Genomic DNA, 19234 nt, shown 5'->3' with positions numbered 1-19234 from the left:
CACATGTAGCTCAATAGGACAGTGTTCATATGCACACGTCTGTCATCCCCCCCCCCTTCACCAGTGGAGCGAACTGATGATGACAGATGGTCGGTCTTGGCCCGAGCGGGACTTTGACCGGCCGGCGGGAGCAGAAGTCCGCCGACGTTTCGCGATTCGAAACAGCCGCTGTCTTCAGCCTACCGGCGCACAGGAAGTCAATGCTCGGGTTGTATTGAATGTTTAAATTGCTGTGAGCAATTTTAAGGGGTTAGAGATTTAAAAAAGAAAGAAAGAATTGGAAAAATGCGGGCAGGGAAAAAAAAAGTTGAAACTCTGCAATACTAATTGACAGTGTACGGTGATGCTCAGCCCCAAAACAAAATTAATTCATACTATCAGTATCAATCTGCTTATTCTAAGGGTCAGAAGTGGGTGAGGCCTATCCCAGCTGTCATTGGGAGAGAAGCAGGGTACACCCTGGACCAGGCACCTGAATCACAAGGCCACATAGAGACCATCCACTCATCTTATTCAACCAATCACCCTGTCATCCACACATCATATAGACATACAACCATGCACTCACATATTATCACAGAATGTTGACCTACAACCATACACTCAACTGATCACAAGTCATACAGATATGCAGCTATTCACTCAACCACACGTCATGTAGACAGACAACCATTCACTCTCATTCACATCATATAGCGCCATACAACTCTTCCCTCTGTCATCCACATGCTTGGTCTATTAAGGGTCTCCGGTGATGCTACCACTGCGTAATCCTGCTGCCCGAAAATAAAAAACAAACAAACAAGCAAATAGCTTTGGGCGTATCATCCAACACGTCCCAGCACCAGTCACTTAATCTTTATTGCAGTGTGTTACCACATTATTGATCTCCCTCTAGTTCTATATCACCAATTAGCCCTTTGACCCCCATTTGGATAAAGATGGAAGAGCCCCACACTGGCCATGGTTCCTCAGAGCCAATGGGTTTATTTGTAATTCCCATTCAAATAACTCCCACCAGCCAGCATGTCCACTTCACACAGTAATGTACCGGGGTTCAATGCCAGCTCCAATTTGTCATCGTAGAAATGTGTCTCTCACCTTTGCCTCCCTTTTCTTTCTCGTGTTGCTGCCATCAGACAATGGCCGCAATATCAAAGGTAAAAAAAAAAAAAAAACGAACGAAAATACGGCACCCTGCCACATTCTAGTTTTGGTAATGCGTTTTGGACAAAGGCATGCCTGTTGCATGAGTTTTACACATGTCAGATATACATATATATATGTATGTATACATATGTATATGTTGGATGCAAACGCCTCTGCAGGTGGCTGATAGTGTGTTTGCAAGAAACCCTCCAAACACTGGCGGCGCACGAAAGTGATTCAGAGCGCACAACCCGTTGCCCAGGGGACGGCTCAGGAAAAAAACAAACCAAAATCACGCTGACCTCTGCACGCGCTTGCATGAAACAACGTTTTAAATCTCTCAGGCCTTTTTTTTGATTCATTGAAGAAAATCAATGAGGCTGTACCGAGCGACGCCTCCCACCATCTGCGACCGCTTTGTTTTTCTTTTTCATCAACCATGATTACTCCACGTCACGTCCCGGCGAATGGAAACCCGCTTTCCATTATTCAAATGAAGGCGCTGAGCCTCGGGGCTCCTCCGATAACACGCTTTCGTGCTGCATGCGTTTCAGATGATCTCACTAATTATGACGCGGTGTATTCAGGACTAAATGATGACTTGCCAAATTGAAGGTACGGCGTAGCTAACGTCTACAGCGGCGGCATGACTCCAATGAAGCGCCGCTGTGTTTTCTTAAAAATCTGTAATCTTCTTGGATGATGTTTGCGCCCGCGACTGCTTACCCTGCAATCCAACCAATCTCTCCATAACCCCACTTCCCCCTCTTTCTCCTCTCTCCTGGTTTGCCAGTGTCTCGCTCCTGGATGGCCGGGGGTATGGCTTCAGCTTCTTTTCCTTTAAGTTGTGTCTTTTTTTTCCCTGACTGCAGTGGTGTATCCTTACTCGTAGCATGTATCGACCTCGGGCATGCAGTATCTCCCACCCTACCGCTGTCCCGTATCCCTGTCCTCGACTCTCGATCACTGTGTTTGTGAGACCGGGTAGGAACAGTGCCATGGATGAATCACCACTTCACTTGTGTCCTTGTATGTCTTGTTGTCACATGTCGACACGATGCTAACGGTTGTTTTTCTGTTTCATTTTTATATGTAAAGGGAACAGATTATTACCTTAGTATCAGACTGCTTCTGGGCAAAAATGCAGGTCTTTTTAACCTTGGTTGTTTCAGTGAAAGAGGACTGAGTGTAACATTAGTATCAGTATTTGTTGCTGGAAGCTTCACTGACATCAGGATTGAAATATACCAAATTGTGTGTATTCATACAATCCAACGTTATACACTTGGTTGGGTTGCTAACTGATGGCTTATTTTAGATAATAAGCTGGGATACACAGATTTGCTAAGTTTGCAATTATACTTCCAAATGAGCCATATTAGCATGATGCTGCATTGCAAAACCTAGCCTGTTGAAAAATTGTATTAGCTCAGTGAGTTAGCGTGATTGAGAGTCCTGGATGCGAAAACAATTTACCACCAACCAATTATTTCATTCAACATATTGAGGGGTGAGATGATATGCTATATGTTTAATTTGAATAGATACTAATGAAGCTAATTAGGACCAAGGTAATTTAACCAGGCAGGAATCGAACGTTATTTGGGGACAAACATTTGAATGCTTTCACGCTGTGAAGTTTATACACCTTTTGATAAACTGCAATCCGCCTGCTGTGAATAGAAACGATATAAAAATCCTAGCTAAGATAACCCCAGTCCACCATGTCTGCCCAGCTTAGGAAGCAGTGACCTCTATTAAACAGATAAAGGGGCGAACGATAGCAGTACATTAATTCGAGAACTGAATGGTTCTTCTCTATCACCAGCAACGCCTTTGTCATTTTTAAGGGCAGGCTGAAAAGTCCAGAGCAGCCAATCAGAGGGGGTTTATGGTTTTTGTCTCAGTTTTTGGTGTATTTTCGATGTTGTGCTGTGATTGAACTCACCCCAAATCCAAGGGATGCCCCCTGTTCACACCGGGCTGTTCCGACGTCCACAACTCCGGGCAGCTATCAGACCGGCGGCGGCGGCGGTGGTGAGATGTAACGACCCAATTACGACATCCTCCCCCCTGTGGCTTCCCCTTTCAGGGCCGCTCAGCCAGATCAAATCCAGCCTGCTCGGCTCCACCTCCGACTCCAATCTCAATAAGTACAGCACCATCAACAAAATCCCCCTCATCACTCTCAACTTCTCGGAGGTCAACAATGAGAAGAAGTGCCCGTCCCCGCCATCCTCTGAGAAGACCATCATTGCCCCGAAGGTCAAAGACCGCACGCATAACGTCACTGACAAGGTCACGCAGGTAAGATGCTAGCTGAGCCAGAGTGCTAATCCTAGAATGGCGATTAAGATTTCGACCACAAATCTACACATTTACAAGCGGCGTTACATTTGAAGATCCACTTTGTAGATTCTTCTATGTTCTTACTTCTAATTCTAAAGAAAAAAATAGTGCGTTGTAAGCGTCACATTTACCATGAAAGGAATCCTTAATATAACTGACCTAATGATCCTGTCTTTTACGTCCTCCGTAAGAAGGGAGAACTTTATTCTGGTTCCCAGGGCTGCCAGAACCCTGCAGCTTGATCTCGATACATCAGTGGAGCGCAACTTATGTTTTGCAGAATGGCTGAGAACTACTATGTGATTGGTGAAAAATTTGAATGGTCAGTGCAGAAGGGCAGAAGTGCTGTCATTCCAAGAGGTTGTATGGTGATGGATAGTTTTGAGGATTAAAAATATAAAGTAAGAAAATCTAAGTAGCTCATCTAGTCAGGCATGTAAAGACGTGCAGATGGAAAGGCGTGCAGATGGAAAGAAATTCTGGGAAAGAGGTGCAGAAATTTTGGACGAAAGAATGCACTCGCTTTATGACAAATTGGCAAAGGCGGAAAGGCGTGCTCCGATGAAGAGGAGTGGCAGGAGGAAGTCAATCCCAGCACTGTCCACCTTGCTGTCTCTGCACTGTCACTGCATTGTTTCTGTCAGAGGACCACACTACTCTGCACTTGGGACGTCTGTCGCAGTAGGCGGTGCCTGTAAGGAATTCCCTGGAGAGCTCTGCGGTCGAGTCTCCAGCAAAGTAGGAAAAGTCATGGCAAGAGAGCACTTTGTTGTTCCGGCTGTTATGGAAGCCAGTACTACGTTATGCTTCTTGGAGAGGATGGAGATGCCTTTGCCCGATTTGGTCTATATTATTCAATTATTTGAGCTATATGTATTGTGTCATTATGGCTACACTGCCAAGAGCCGTGTCTAAAAATAGAAAATTATGTTGAGTGCCAAAACTGTGGTGAATTATTTACTGCACCAACTCCTGTTGGCTGAGATCATGTCGTGGATGAAGGCAGCAGTCTCCACTACCCAATCACCTGCTTCATCTGATCTCATGCCTGGTAAATTGATCCAAAAGGGAGGCTAATACCTAAAACAACCAAGGACCAGGGCTTTGGGAGGGGGTACTCTTACCGCCGCCACACAGCATCTAGAGCTCAGGCCATATTTCTGGAGTTACAGCCGGGGTTTTAGGCCATTCCCACTCTGACTGCCAGGCACCACATATGTAAGGTAACTGTGTAAGTGAATATTTTCCCCGCCCCCAAACCGATGATTGGGTTTGAGTTTCCAACAACCCCCGTAACCCTGAATGGTGCGACAGATAGAGGGCTTTTTCTTCCTGCTCTGAGGCAGCTTCAGACGAACACTTTTAACTGACGCCAGGAGCTGACAGAGCAGGCGGCCCGGCATCATCCCTACCTCTCCGTCCAACTGAGTTATTCAGTGGGGGGGCAAGCGTGCTTTTAATGGAGTGTGATGAGCTTACAGCAGTTGCCAGGTGTGCGCTTTCCACCACCGTTCCACTGGCTGTAAATGTAAATTTATTTCTGCATCTGCTGGTGGCATGCCAGCGGTTCACAATGCAATGAAACACCCCGGCCTTGATTTCAGTCGGGATATTAATCACATGCCCCTGCCACTCTCTGGTGTCACTTAATGGCCTGTTAAATGTCTTGTCGCAACGTTACTGCCTTCTTACTTACCATGAAGCCGACTGCTTTGCAAGCAAACAAACCGGCAGATGCCTCTGATTCCCCTGAATAGAAAGAGCCTGATGGACAACTGGAGTCACAGCGTTGACATCACGGCTGATGTTTAGTAGGAATAACATGGGCCAGTAAAGATTGTCCATCAAAAATCACATAGAATAAGCTATGCTAAGTAGTTAACCAGCTCCGGCACCAGAACCAATGAATCAGTGAAAGACAAGATATTTACGCTGGTGGTGCACCTCAAACTGTTTTGCATGATGTACGCGCTGAGGCTCCAACCCGGAAAAATAGAATGTGGAAAGATAAACTCTCTTGGATCGGCACTCATTTAACATCTCCTACAAACACTTTGACTGACACCTACGTGCGGGGAAGTCTAAACAACAGCAGCTGTCTTCAAATCAAATCTGGACTCCTCTTTGAGTTCATTTGAAGTCACAATGAGGGGAGATCAAGGAGCCTGGGCAGACACGCTGTCTGTCTCCTGGCCTCGTCTGCCTCTGATGCCTCAGACAGATGGAGGGTTCATCCAAGAGGCCGGTCAACAAAGTAAACAGACCCCCAGCTAGCACGGCGCCCTGTACATCTTGAAAGCCGCCTGTACATCTGGCGCACACAAATACAGGCATCTCAGAGAGCCGCTGTTTTCTTTAGCGTGTCTTGGTTTGAAATTTCTCTCAGATATCGGAAAAGTACAGTAAAGTCAAAGCCATGTTAAAGACAGGGGCTGTTAGCCGGTGCGCAATGCCGCTGTCTAATCGCAGATGGTCAGCAGATGCTACCCATCTCCCCCACTGATAGCACTGATCGCATCATCTATGATACCAGTTTCTGCTCCAACATGGAAAAATATACCTTATACGTGTTTGGGGGTCTAACAAGCTAAGAGATACGTACTACGAATATTATTCTGTGAGTACAGATGCCTCGGCACACGCAAAAGCAACCATGAATCGAGGGCTCACAGATCAAGTGGAATCAGAGATGAGAGTGAGTGAGCATGACACCAAGCCAATTTGCTGACATCTGCCAATTTTAGGTTTCTAAGAGTACAATGATCATCAAACGCAAAGGTTAACGGATTTGTCCAACGGATAGAACTCTAGGGAAACACCATATTTGGGTTTTTCAGATTCAGTTGGAAAAGAACCGATCCCTTATATTCCGTATGCTTCGTAGCTCTGTGATGCCCCTCCACTTCTGCTTAATTCGTCTCATCCCCCATTCTAGTGTCAAAGACTGCAATCAATGAATTTTTAATAGAACATGGTTGAAACGATAGAAAAATATAATTTAAAAACTACACCACTTAAAATCTGTGTCATCGCGTTATTACTGTGTTACCCTTGCCGACGTCATTTCGCAATTAGGTGGCTGGCAGCCCAGGTCTGGACGCCAAGTGATTAAGCTCAGAGACATGAAACTACGCTCTTCTCGCACGAATTACACCGCAGTCCTGACAGCTCAGGAAAAACAAGAGGAGGAAAAGCTAATGCTCATTTGCATATTGTTTGAAGCAAAGCCAAACACAGAGCCAGCGCTTCATCGTCCCAAAAGAGAAAGTTCATTTGCTCCCAGTGCACAAAGCTACAGTAGGTAGGTTGAATAATTAAAAGCCAATATTTTATTTAGACACGGATTGAATCAAGGACTGTCACTCTGCCAACCAAACCCCGCCTCTAAGGGACCTGCGTTGCATCTACCCATTGTGGATGAGGACGGTTGGTGCGCAAGACCATCATCACGTTGTGACTGTGGGAACTTCCTGCAGTTCCTTGAACTTTTTCAGGAAGGAGGTTGTTTCTGGGTGGATTGGGACAGCAGAGCAATCTCTAAGCTCCTGCTCAAAGGCAGGGGGATTTTATGGTTCCGGTTGAAGTCAGGTAGGCTGTGGCGCAGGTACTCATTGGTTGGTGGAGCTTATAAGCCACATAGCTTGCATGTCCACTAGTAGCTCATCCTGTTTGCTCCATAGCGACCCGGTCAGTACTAACACGTAAAGTGATTCCAACCCTGTCGGTTTCACCTGAAATCTAAAGAACCTTGAAGGGCCTCTGCCGAAACGAGCCTCTAACACAACTATTGTCAACTGAGTGGCAGACCGATGAATAATAGAACACGCTCCTTTTTCTTGGTCCTTTGGTTTCCGATCGATTTCCGGAGGTTACCCCATATCAGCGGGTGAAAGCTTTTGACCCTCCTCATCACGCAGAGGGCAGGGGTTTCTAATAACCAGTTCAATTATTAACACATCAGCTTTTTCTGTTGTAAATCAGCCCTCCATCCCTGCGCCTCTCATCGGGGTTATGAAGGTGATCAGAGCAGTGATTGGGGCAATGAACAAAAAGTAATGGATGCTGAAATGGGGTCTTTTCAGGTACCCTCCTTCAGTATCACTCTTCGTCTCGTTGATTGTCTCCCTGCCCTTGCAGGATTTGTTCTTTACTGGCCTCTCTCACTGCGCATTCCCTGCAGAGCAGCAATAACCGGCATCGAGAGAGTCGTGGCCTGAACATTTGTGGCTATTGAGGTGTCAGACCCGTTGATGAATAGATGCATCCTCCACCTACCCGCACCTACATTTACCTCAGAGTCATTTTGATGCATATCTGAAATGGCCCATGGCGCCGCCATGTGCTGATGTTGAAGAGCCATTCCATTGTATTTTATAACCGCAATGAGAGATCCAATCCAATGACATCCTGTTAGTTGGGACCTCCATGGGGCAGGGTGATGTTGTTGTTGTTTTCAAAAGACCCGTAAATATTCAGGAATCCGAAGCAGCCGGCTGCTGCGGTGGCGCCGATTGTGTGACGCAAATGCTTGACGCCTGGTCATGGTTTCAACTTATTAGCTACTTTCTTTAGGTTGTATCCTGCACTTAACACATGAATGATTCATTAAGGGTGGTGGCAAATGATGCTTTAAGAAACGTCCTTCGAAGTTTTATTTTGGGCTCTTGTCGATTCAGTCATGATACAACATAGAGTTCTACCTTGAACTGCATGGATCATACTAGCATACTGAACGTAAAGACAACAAGCGTTCTGAAGCTAACAATTCCGCTTATTTTGAATTGTTTTGCATGATTTTAGTCCAGCAGTCGATTAAAATCATTTAACATGTCACTATTCATAAAATTAGATTAGAAACTAGACACGTATAAGAAGATATACTGCAAGTGTACCTTGAAACAAGTCCCTGTTCATCAGCTGTTTAACGCGTTAAGTCACATGAAACAAATCATAGTCTAAGTTGTCAGTTGGTTCGTAGCAAGCAACTATAAAATGTGATATATGCATTTGGACACTTAAAAAAGTGAAAGATTTAAGAACATTTATTGACTTAAAAGGTCCTTTGGAAACAATCTGCACACGTATGTCCCATATTGTAATCACGAACCAAACAACAGCGCACACATTTATGTACATGTGCCTTTACTTAGCGATGACATTTTGAGGGGCTATTATTGTGTGTTTGTGTTTTAGCTCCTTTGACAGGCTTTAGCGGTTTTCCCCACTTGTTATTTTAACGTAAATCCTCCTATCGGGCTTTGAATGTTGATTCTCTGGTTGCAGCAGAAGTCAGCAGAAGCCAATTATACAACCATGAAATTAAAGTCCTGTCATTAGAATGTTTATTACTTTGCGTCTGAGACGTTATATTTATTACCATCTGACATAGAGCCTATTATTTTTCCCTCGTATCAGATCGGATCTTGATAACTGTGGGTTTGAGGCTACACTTCCTTCAGGGTAAATGGACTTTCAATGGATTTTATTCCACAGCAACAGACACTGTAGGATCCGATGAAAAGTAAACCTTATCTTCTCGGTTTAGATGCTATTTTTTCTTTTTCCTGCAAAAACCAATATTGTGTCTCGGAGGACATCACGGTAATCTTTTGCTGCAAAGTATAAAATCTGAGATGTTGTGGAAAGTAAAACCCAGAGATAGTGACATTTTACATTTGTCCTAGTGTTGACCGAGCGCCTAGCAAACACTCTTGTGTCTATCGTTTTCTTGGATCACCCGTCGGAAACCTCAAATCCAGCAGGGAGCTGAGCCACGTATGCGTTAATTAAAGATGCAGGACAAAACCGCATCTATCAAAATATAACAAACTGCGTCAAATGATGCCTCTTGAGTCAAAATAAAAATAAAAAAAAAGCGAGTGAGGGGTCCAGCCAGCTGCTCTTCGGCCTTCAGGCTACGTTAGTTGTTATTAGCAGAGCACACCCAGATCTGGACTCCAAATTGTGACAAGAAGATTGCATGGAATATAAAAAAAAAATGACAATGCTCATACACGTATGAGACAATTTGGCGAAGGCGATAAATTGAACATACATCCAACCAAAACTCGCAACCCCCCCCTTCTATTTTGCAGTCGGCGTGAACTCCGGTTCTGAGTTAGTGCCTGTCAATGCTGCAGTACTGCATTGCTAAATAAAGCCTGGGGCTGCCAAAGTCTGACATGCTCAGTCCGTCAAGACCGGTACATCATCATATTTGGAAAAAGTTAGGAAAACGCCTTCTGAGGAAATCAGCGGAGTAATGCTCTCTCTCGTTCTCCAGGTTCTGTCTCTGGGTGCCGACGTTCTGCCTGAATATAAGCTCCAAACTCCACGCATCGACAAGTGCACCATCCTTCACTACAGCCCTTTCAAAGCGGTGTGGGACTGGCTCATCCTGCTGCTCGTCATCTACACCGCCATTTTCACACCTTACTCCGCGGCCTTCCTCCTCAATGACATCGAGGAGCAGAGGAGGCGGGAGTGCGGCTACTCCTGCTCGCCGCTCAACGTGGTGGACCTGATGGTGGACATCATGTTCATCGTCGACATCCTAATAAACTTCAGGACCACGTATGTCAACACGAATGAGGAGGTCGTCAGCCACCCGGCCAAGATAGCTATCCACTACTTTAAAGGCTGGTTCCTCATAGACATGGTGGCCGCCATCCCATTTGACTTACTCATCTTTGGCTCAGGATCAGACGAGGTGAGATGGACCGCCGGTCACGTGCCGCCAGGGGTCGGCCGCTAGCATCCCGGAAGTCAATTGGCAAATCAATCACAGCTTTAGCTGAGATCAACGTTGCAATGAGAGCCGCGCTTAATAAAGACGAGTTGATGCATCGCCTTCGGAGGAGCGCGGATAATCATCGCTGGCAGGGATCGCCATCCGCCCATCTGTCTTTTCATTTATTTATTTATCTATTTATTTTTAATTCACAAACTGCATCTTGGAAGGAGAGTCTGGATTTGTGAGTCTCTCTCGGGCTGTTGAAGCATCGGTTACTCGCTACGTTAATGAGAGGGTTAATCATGAAATGTATTTTATTGCAGAGATTACGGCAGATTTTGTTTCCCGGCCCTTTTGGGCTCCTTGCCCGGGACCATCGGGTTCTTAACTCTGAAAATAACACATTCATGTACCGTTTTAGCTCTCGTTTTCAAGGTGTGTTATTTTGTGCTGAGACGGCGACTATTTTTAGATGTAATCTTGTGGGTCTTTGTTGCCTGGAAACCGTTACTGACAATGGCTTGAGGTTTTCTTTTTTTTCTTTATTCCATTGCTAAAAACATGGCAGTTTGAATCCTCCTGGGAGAGATTCTCTTCTGATTCCTTCCCCAATGCAGAAATTCAGTGTCACAGGGTTGATTTTACTCAGGCCTCTGAACCTCTTCTTTAATTTAACTCCTGTTCTTGTCCTGTTGCGACCAGATGAAATTAACCGCCTTTTTGTGGTCACATCTGGATTAGAGGACATTTCAGAATGAATTCAATCCTCCTTTTTGTTTCATTTAAAATGGTGTAATGTAGCTAAGGTTTCTGACCTGTGATCTTACCCTGATCTTAACTTAGACAATGTGTAAGCATAGTCTTTCATGTAAAAACAATTCATTCATTCATTATATTGCTTATCCAGCACAAAGGGTCACAAGGGGCCTATCCCCAATTTGGAAGAGGCGGATGTCACCCGCCAATCTTAGGCCCACGTATAAAGACATGCAACCATTCCCCCTCTCATTCACTCATCATACAGAAACATACAACCATTCATCCTCTCACTCACCTATATTTTGACAATGTAGGTTCTCCAATGAGCCTCCTGCATGTTTTTGCCTGGGTTAGGAACCCCAAGCAGACACAGGGAAAGTCAGTATCCTAACAGGGAATGTCTTGCTGTGAGGCAGAATTTTTAACCATTGCCCTCCAACAAAAATAATTATGATAACCTATAATCAAATGTCTGGAGGAACCTGCCCTGCTCCAACCCGCTGGGGGAGCTTTAGCAGTGAACCCGGGAGAAAAAAAGGCTAAATGACACGAGCGCCTTTTGTCACCACGTCCATTTAATGACTCTGGGCAGGAAGCCCAACGTGGGGAACGCGGCCCCCTTTGCGGGGCTTTCAATTAGTCACCGGTCTTCTCAGGTGGGTGTAAACATACCCAGCATCCACCATCATTTAGAGAATCCAAAATAGTGATTAATAACCAAATGCACATGAAGGGAAACCTAGAAGTGTGCGTGCTGATCAACACATACAGCCGTCTCCGAGTCCTACAGCACTTTAATTCATGCGTTAATTACAAGCGGTTCAGCCTTGTAATTATAGCGTAACACTGTAAATACTGGTAATTCTGTTGGAAGGAATAAGGCTCGGGGTCGGATGCGGCGGTAGCTCCCAGAACCTAGCATCTGTATGCGTGCGGTATCTCTTCTTTCTTCACGAAGCGAGGCGGCGGGGAGGTCTAGTGTTTGCAAGCTATTCATCCCAAGTGGTCCCGCCACAAAATCAACACTGCAATTTATTGATCCTCTCATTTTAAAGTTTAATCCCGACCATCATTTGTAGTCATCGGCACACGTTCAGAGCATTCTCCATTGGGCAACTGGCAACTCACACATACAAAGAAAAAAAAGCGGTGATTTTTACCAAACAGATGAGCTTCTATACTTTCACTCACTGTACACTGGGGTGTCAGGGAAAAGGGGGGTGGACAGGCCAGACACACAGTGCTGAATGATGGCGGTGATTTACAAGCGGCATCGGAATGATGGAGGCTCTCTAATGGACCCTTCAGAAGCAGCTACAGTGCCCTTCGTTACCAGCGCCGCGACACATTGTCCCTCGTGAATCACCTCTAATTCAACCCTTCCCTCTTCAATTTCAAGTCATACATTCTGTCCCAAGAAGCACAAATAATCAAGTGCAACCCGCAGCAGCGTATTCTTCACAGACTTAATGATATCCCTGAGGTTATTAGGGAAATTATCATGGCCAAGCATGAGGGGCAATGATAGCACTTATTAGCATTCTTTAAGTCTCATCCGTGTCACGCCGTTGTGCTAACAGACAGTGCGGGTAAATACGGTGTTCTGCTCTCCTCCTCAAAAAAGAGAAAAAGAAGGTGCAAACTGAAGAGATAATGTGACCAGAAGTAAATCCCAAGACGAAACTCAAACACAAACTGAGCTAATCACAAAACAAGATAAGGGTGCGCACACCAAGGCCAGGTAGAGATTTGAGACCAATTAACTGACAGAAACTAATGACGCCGGTGGTGGGAAAACCCAATAAATGCAGGAACCAAAGTAATCCAAGAGTCGAATAACGTCTGCACACTGATGCTGGAGTTTGACTTGTACATCGTCTTCTGCATGACTGTGTGAGTGTGGTTTAGCTTTCATACATACCTGTGTATGTGTGTACAGTAGATTGCAGTTTCCTCTCACTGACCGAATTCAAACAATAGGGTCCAGAAAGTGGTGTTCACTCTGCAGGAGTACCTGATGGGAACTGCGACAGGAGGGACCATATTTCCCCACTCGCTCTGCACTAATCACCGTACGGGACTGTCAAACTGCGCAAAATGTAGTCATATGGGATGGATGGCCCCAGATAATGTCTAATTCACTCCTACCTCCACCCCACTGCTTAAGACATATCTGTTGTGCAATTTTTCTTTTTGCACCAGGCGCCATGTTGGGTTGAGCGCCTGTAGCATTGCGAGTTGGCCAATCGGTAATTTTATGCGGATGTTAACAAATAAAAAATTGTGTCAGTCAATGGAGGCCAGTATGAGTGACAGGTCACCACCAATAAATCAGGCGGACACGTGTCGCGTCGTGTCTTTCCAGTGAGGAAGTGATTAACGCGCCCCGTAATTAAATTTCAATGAGATGTGGCTGCGATGACAAGCTGGCACAATACGGTCGCGCTATCATGTTCCTGCCCATCTCACACACACACACATACACATGCCACGCCGCCTTAGCAGGGTAGCAATATGCGGAACACACACCTGCCTGCCTGTCCTCATGAGGAGCGCAGCTGCTCCCATTCCAAGACGTCCACCAAAAGTTGGCAAATGTGTGGGAAAAACGCACCAGCCGTGGAAGAGGCATTTGTGTTCAGTGTTTCGGGAGACACTGCCATTGTTTTAACCCTTTAGCTGAAAGGAGAATGTCATCTTGACTTTTGAAACTAGAAAATACCCAATTCATGCCCAGCACTTGGTCATTCTCCCAACTCAAATGGGCAAATTTAATCCTTTTACTCTGCATCCTTTCTAGACTACCACCCTGATTGGTCTGCTGAAGACCGCCAGGCTCTTGCGGCTGGTTCGTGTCGCGCGAAAACTGGACCGCTACTCGGAATATGGGGCCGCAGTGCTCATGCTCCTCATGTGTATCTTCGCCCTCATCGCCCACTGGTTGGCCTGCATCTGGTACGCCATCGGAAACGTAGAGAAGCCTTACCTGGAGCACAAGATCGGCTGGCTGGACAACTTGGGCGTGTCGATAGGTGATCGCCGTCAATACACACAGCGTCCATGTTGTACATCTAGACCATTAAATGACGCTGCTCTTTCTTTTAGGGAAAAAGTACAACTACAGCGACCCCAGCTCAGGGCCTTCCATCAAAGATAAGTACGTCACGGCGCTTTACTTCACCTTCAGCAGCCTGACCAGCGTTGGATTCGGGAACGTGTCCCCCAACACGAACTCCGAGAAGATCTTTTCCATCTGTGTCATGCTCATCGGATGTGAGTGACAGCTAATTTACTGTACTTCACTGTGTTAATCCTGTCATCGCAACAGTCTTTTGTCTTGCTTGTGCAGGGGTCGGCAACCCAAAATATTGAAAGACCAAATTGGACCAAAAAACAAAAAAACAATATGCCGCAAAAAATTAAAAGCCTTACATAAGCCTTATAATGAAGGCAACACATAATGTATGTACAGTATACCCTTGTTTTTCGCGGGGGTTACGTTCCAAAAAGAACTCGTGATAGGCAAGATCCGTGATGTAGAAACCTTTATTTTTTTTTACAATTATTATACAATTAAATACTCTATTATACATTGCTGCTGTCGTCCTTATGTTTTTTTCTTCCTTCTTTATGCAACGAACGGAAGATTCATTAATTCCGTAATGCCGAACTACAGCCGCATAGCTTTTACCTTCCCTTAACATGTCCAGAAGTTTAACTTTATCTGCGATAGATAGCATCTCCCGCTGCCTTTTGGGCCCTGCCGCAGGTGCTTTTGTCGGTCCAGAGCGTTTTGTCAACGTTGTGGGTTTTAGAAAAACTCGAAATTGCAAGAAAATTTGCACGTACGTGATGTAAATTTGGCAAGCTGTTTTACGTACGTGCACATATTAAACTGCAACGCTATTGACGCACAGGTAGAGAAGAAGCGGAGTGACTTTTTAGCCAATCAGAATGCAGAACACAATGCACGATCCAAATCCGTGAAGTAGCGAAACCGTGAAAAGTAAACCGCATTATAGCGAGGGATCACTGTATCCATATTAGCTATATTAGCCTACTATCAAAATGACTAAGTTGACTACAGATTCATAATGAGCATTAATGATTAAATGTTTATTTTCCCTGCAGTGCATCCTGTAGAGAGTGACGTACCACGTGACTACTCTGTTGTACGATGCCGCCTCAAGTTTAACTTCATCATAATATGAATGAATTATAATTCATGACTCCTCCATGTAGTCACCATCTGTGAACGGTTTTCCACGCTTTATTATTTCCCTTTGCAACAAAACTTGCAGCAGTAGTGGAGTTTGGAGATGCCGTACACTCCTTAAATCTATTTTGCGCTCGTCTAATTTCTCCAGAAGTAATGCAATCGCACTTTTTCTCTCACTCCCAACTGGGAACTCGGCTGCAAATGTAGCATGCCTTCTCTGGAAATGTCTTTCCACATTACTCTTTTTGTAATTTGACAACTTCTCGCTACAGAGCAAATATTCAGGCAATCCCTCCGCACTGGCAATGAATGCAAATGATTGGGTCCAAGAAACGTTGAATCCTCTGTCCTCCTCAATTATTTTTTTCTTTCTCCCTTTGGGATCCATGGCCCATCACACAGCCGCTGGTTTGTTTACAACAGCCACCTGCCTGGCATCCCGTCCTACTGATAGAAACGTGTGCCGCAGGCTACAATGCAAATCTTTGTTGACAGAAATGTTGAAATTTAATATCTATTCTGCATATTTTTACAGCATTGGAAAACGTTTAGAATGTTTGTGTCATGTTTGTCCTCCTACAGAAACCATATTAAAACAAAAAATATTTTCAAACAGTTTTGAAAAAGCTCCAGGGAGCGACTAGGGTAGCGCTAAAGAGCCGTATGCGGCTCTAGAGCCGCGGTTTGCCGACCCCCACGCTGGTGTAAGGAGGGAACCTTCGGTAAAGACCACATGCACTGTTACTAAATGCAACAGACTCATGCAGTTACATAAATAAATACATTGAGAAACAAAAATCAATTTTGATAGAGGGGTCGATTAACAATTTGAAAAAGTGAATAAAATCTCCATGACATTAGATGTGACCCAAGTGATTGAAAAACTGCCATGAATCAAGCTAGTAAATTAATCAGTTAATACACTATATATTAATACACTAATGTTACTTTGTGTCCCTGATACTACCAATGCATTACTATCAGGTCATGTCAGATGTTATCTAAATGGCGCAAAATCCCAACCCAGTTGTCTGATGGCCCTTGCCAACTAGAGCAGGTCTGAATCACTGCTTTAAGACGATCTACAGATGATCTACAGAAATCCAGAGAGGAAATGCTTTCTTTTACCGATGCAGAAACCTCAGACAGAGCAGTGTGGGCTGCCTTCTGCCTCGACTGGTTGGAGTAGAAAGAGAGGAAGTGAGAAGGAAGGAGAGTGTTACAGTCTTACTCAAGTTTGCACTTTCTGGAATGAATAGCGAAATTTAACTTCAGAGTGCGTGCCTGCACTCTATGACAGGTGTCCATATCCGGGTACTTTTTAATGTCACTTCAATTAACTGATCTCAGCGAAAGCGTAAGATATAAATAGGTAAATAAAGCTGTCAGTCATCAACAAGACTGAGTTCTGTGAGACAAATGCCGAAGCGAGTGAGGGAAGTGCAAAGAGAGTTCAACGCCGTCATCCGTCTGAGCAATACGGTAAAAGAGACAGAAAGTGTTTAGGGCGGAGAAGGAGAAAAAAAAAAGGCAAGCGATGAGCCAGAGCTAAAGTGGTGCAGTTAAATCCCCGACATGCTGACAAAACATTCGCTCTCCTGCAAAACGACCGGGAGGAAAGGCAGTGATGGACAGATTCCTTTCTGTCTCGGCGGATCAGGTCAACCTCCACCGTCCACTGACTGCTTCAGATCACCAAGTTGATCCAATAAGTGTTCCCAAGGAGGCTAGCGCAGATGCGGCCAGGAGTAGTGCAATTAGGTCACACAAAGGAACAGCACAGGAGCCTTGATAGGGAAATAACGGATTTCGGTGATCTCCTGACAAGGGCTCACCTGGCAAGATTTGGATTCACCAGCTGGATGTGATAGGTGGTGACAGCCAGATGGCTCAGCCTTTCACCTGCCAAGTTTTTTTGTTTGTTTTTGGAACATACCTTCCTCTCCAGACCAGATCAACAGCATCTCTCCCAGATGGGTCCGTGGTACCAACCATCTGTGGTTAATAATGGCAAATAAATTAAAATACATTTGATGCTGTTTGATGGCCAAATGGAAATCTGCGCCATGTAGTTGAAGCAGTGCGATTGTAGTCACTCCCCCTAAAGATGAAGATGTTTGAAGATGAGGGAGGAAAAGGAGTATAAGCCAAAACAAAAGGAAAGTAGTTGTGTAGAAGTGTAGAAGATGAAGCTGAGAGCAGCCGTTTCTGTCTTGTTTGGAAACAGTGAGGAGAAAACAGGGGGCAGAGCAAGAGAAATGAGAGATGAAGATGTGGAGGTTCTCTTTGGGAATGAAGAGGATGGAGAGGATCAGGAATGAGTCCATCAAAGGGACAATACATGTTAGATGTTCTGGAGATGGGATGGTGAAGATCTGGAAGCTGAGGTTTGAGCCTGCAGGCAGGAGGTCTGGAGGAAGATGGATGGAGGTTGAGAGGTGGTGTGAGCGAACAAGATGCAGAGGAGTTGTTTGATTGATGCAGGTGATTGGTTGCAACCTTTGAAGGGAAAACCCCAAAGGAAAATCAGATGTGGCAACTTAACCTTCATTTCAGGCCTAAAGATATTTCATATGTCTTTCCTTCCCAGCGTCCCTTTATTCAGGTATTTCAACATATCGATTATGTACTAATACTAGATACCAAGCTAACAATCGCAGTTGCAGTTTGATGATTTGAGTCAGGGAAGGGTTGTACCTCAGAGAATCACCCCAGGACAAACCAGAAATAGAAAACCAAACAAACTCCAATCCATGCCAAAAGATGGCTTACTATTCAGTTGCGGCAACAGAAACAAAGAATGGTGCTCCCTGGGCCACCATAGATAACTTGCTTTCTCTGGCCTCTCTCTCTCTCCTAGCTCTTATGTATGCCAGCATCTTTGGAAATGTGTCAGCCATCATACAGAGGCTGTATTCAGGTACGGCCAGGTATCACCTCCAGATGCTACGGGTCAAAGAGTTCATCCGCTTCCACCAGATCCCGAACCCACTCAGGCAGCGGCTGGAGGAGTACTTTCAACACGCCTGGACATACACCAACGGCATCGACATGAATATGGTACGGGTTTACTTGTGTACTTGGACATCGGCAGTATGGCATAGCTCGGGTGCTAAGCAGCTTCTGGATACCTGCAATTATGTGCATAGTTATAAGTGTTCAGTTTGGGGATGAAAATATTTGTTAAATTTTTCAGAAGGTTTTGACAGGGGTACTCATATGGAACCCTTGACCCCTTTGCTGTAAGAATTTACATCTAATTTTCTCAGTTCATGAAATATTCACAACCGAGGGGAAGCCAGGTGACACTGCGACCTCACCTTTTCATCCATGCGGGTTTGCTCGTGTATGTGATAATGATGATGTGCTAGCTAGGAACGTCATTTCAAATCTACATTCACACTTCGATCAAAGTGACGTAACCAGCACTCAGCTAGAGTCCAGTGAACATCATAACATATGTGCTAACATTTGAATTTAGCCTTTTCATCAACACCCATATTAATATACTGTTATATAAGGACTCAGAAACTGTAGTCAAGAAATGTAGTGCATTGCTTTTGTCCAATTATTAGTGTCTATTTGAGGCGAATGTGGAATTCCAAGGGCTACTATTGTATCAAACAGTAGGTAAAGGACTTGCAATGCTAAGTTGCTAGCCTGTAACATGATGCAGAAAACATCCTAACCAAGGGGTAAGGTTAGCCTAAGAAAGACGCAAAGGTATATATGTGTTTTTGATCTTTTATATATTTCTGCTTTTCTCTTCCCCCAACTATCGCCTGTTTGAGTTTTTATGTTTCTAACACCATTTCTCCCGTCCCAACCCTCTCTCCCCCAACCCCTGTCCCTGAAAACAATGCTCTTACCAAATCAATGTCAAGCAGCATCGCTGTGTCATCGGCATAGTATAATGTTCTCATCACATTTATACTGTGCAAATGTTCAGTTGCAGTTGCAAATCAAAATAACCGAAAGGCACAGTTACTGCTGGTGCAGGCAGTAACTATGGCTTTTCCCATCAC

The 19234-nt window shown here is 44.8% G+C and overlaps 1 protein-coding gene across 4 annotated transcripts in view; it reads left to right on the top strand.

Moving 5' to 3' along the window:
• The window catches only part of LOC147233246 (voltage-gated inwardly rectifying potassium channel KCNH7-like), an 81483-nt gene that overhangs the window by 39121 nt on the left and 23128 nt on the right, over positions 1 to 19234 (top strand). For 2 of the 4 annotated variants that reach the window (XM_086147856.1, XM_086147855.1), the window contains exons 5-11: positions 1140 to 1160; positions 1943 to 1966; positions 3242 to 3456; positions 9782 to 10207; positions 13791 to 14022; positions 14096 to 14263; positions 18070 to 18269. In XM_086147856.1, the coding sequence (XP_086003982.1) occupies positions 1140 to 1160; positions 1943 to 1966; positions 3242 to 3456; positions 9782 to 10207; positions 13791 to 14022; positions 14096 to 14263; positions 18070 to 18269 (1286 nt within the window). The remainder of the gene's footprint in view (positions 1 to 1139; positions 1161 to 1942; positions 1967 to 3241; positions 3457 to 9781; positions 10208 to 13790; positions 14023 to 14095; positions 14264 to 18069; positions 18270 to 19234) is intronic. The other 2 variants (XM_086147857.1, XM_086147858.1) reach the window with 2 other exon arrangements.

Source organism: Fistularia commersonii, chromosome 6 (assembly GCF_037954325.1).
Source record: "Fistularia commersonii isolate RoL2024-O1a breed Wild chromosome 6, RoL_Fcom_v1.0, whole genome shotgun sequence".
Taxonomy (NCBI): domain Eukaryota; kingdom Metazoa; phylum Chordata; class Actinopteri; order Syngnathiformes; family Fistulariidae; genus Fistularia; species Fistularia commersonii.
The sequence above is the reverse complement of the archived record's forward strand: the minus strand, read 5'-3'. Positions and strand labels throughout refer to the sequence as shown.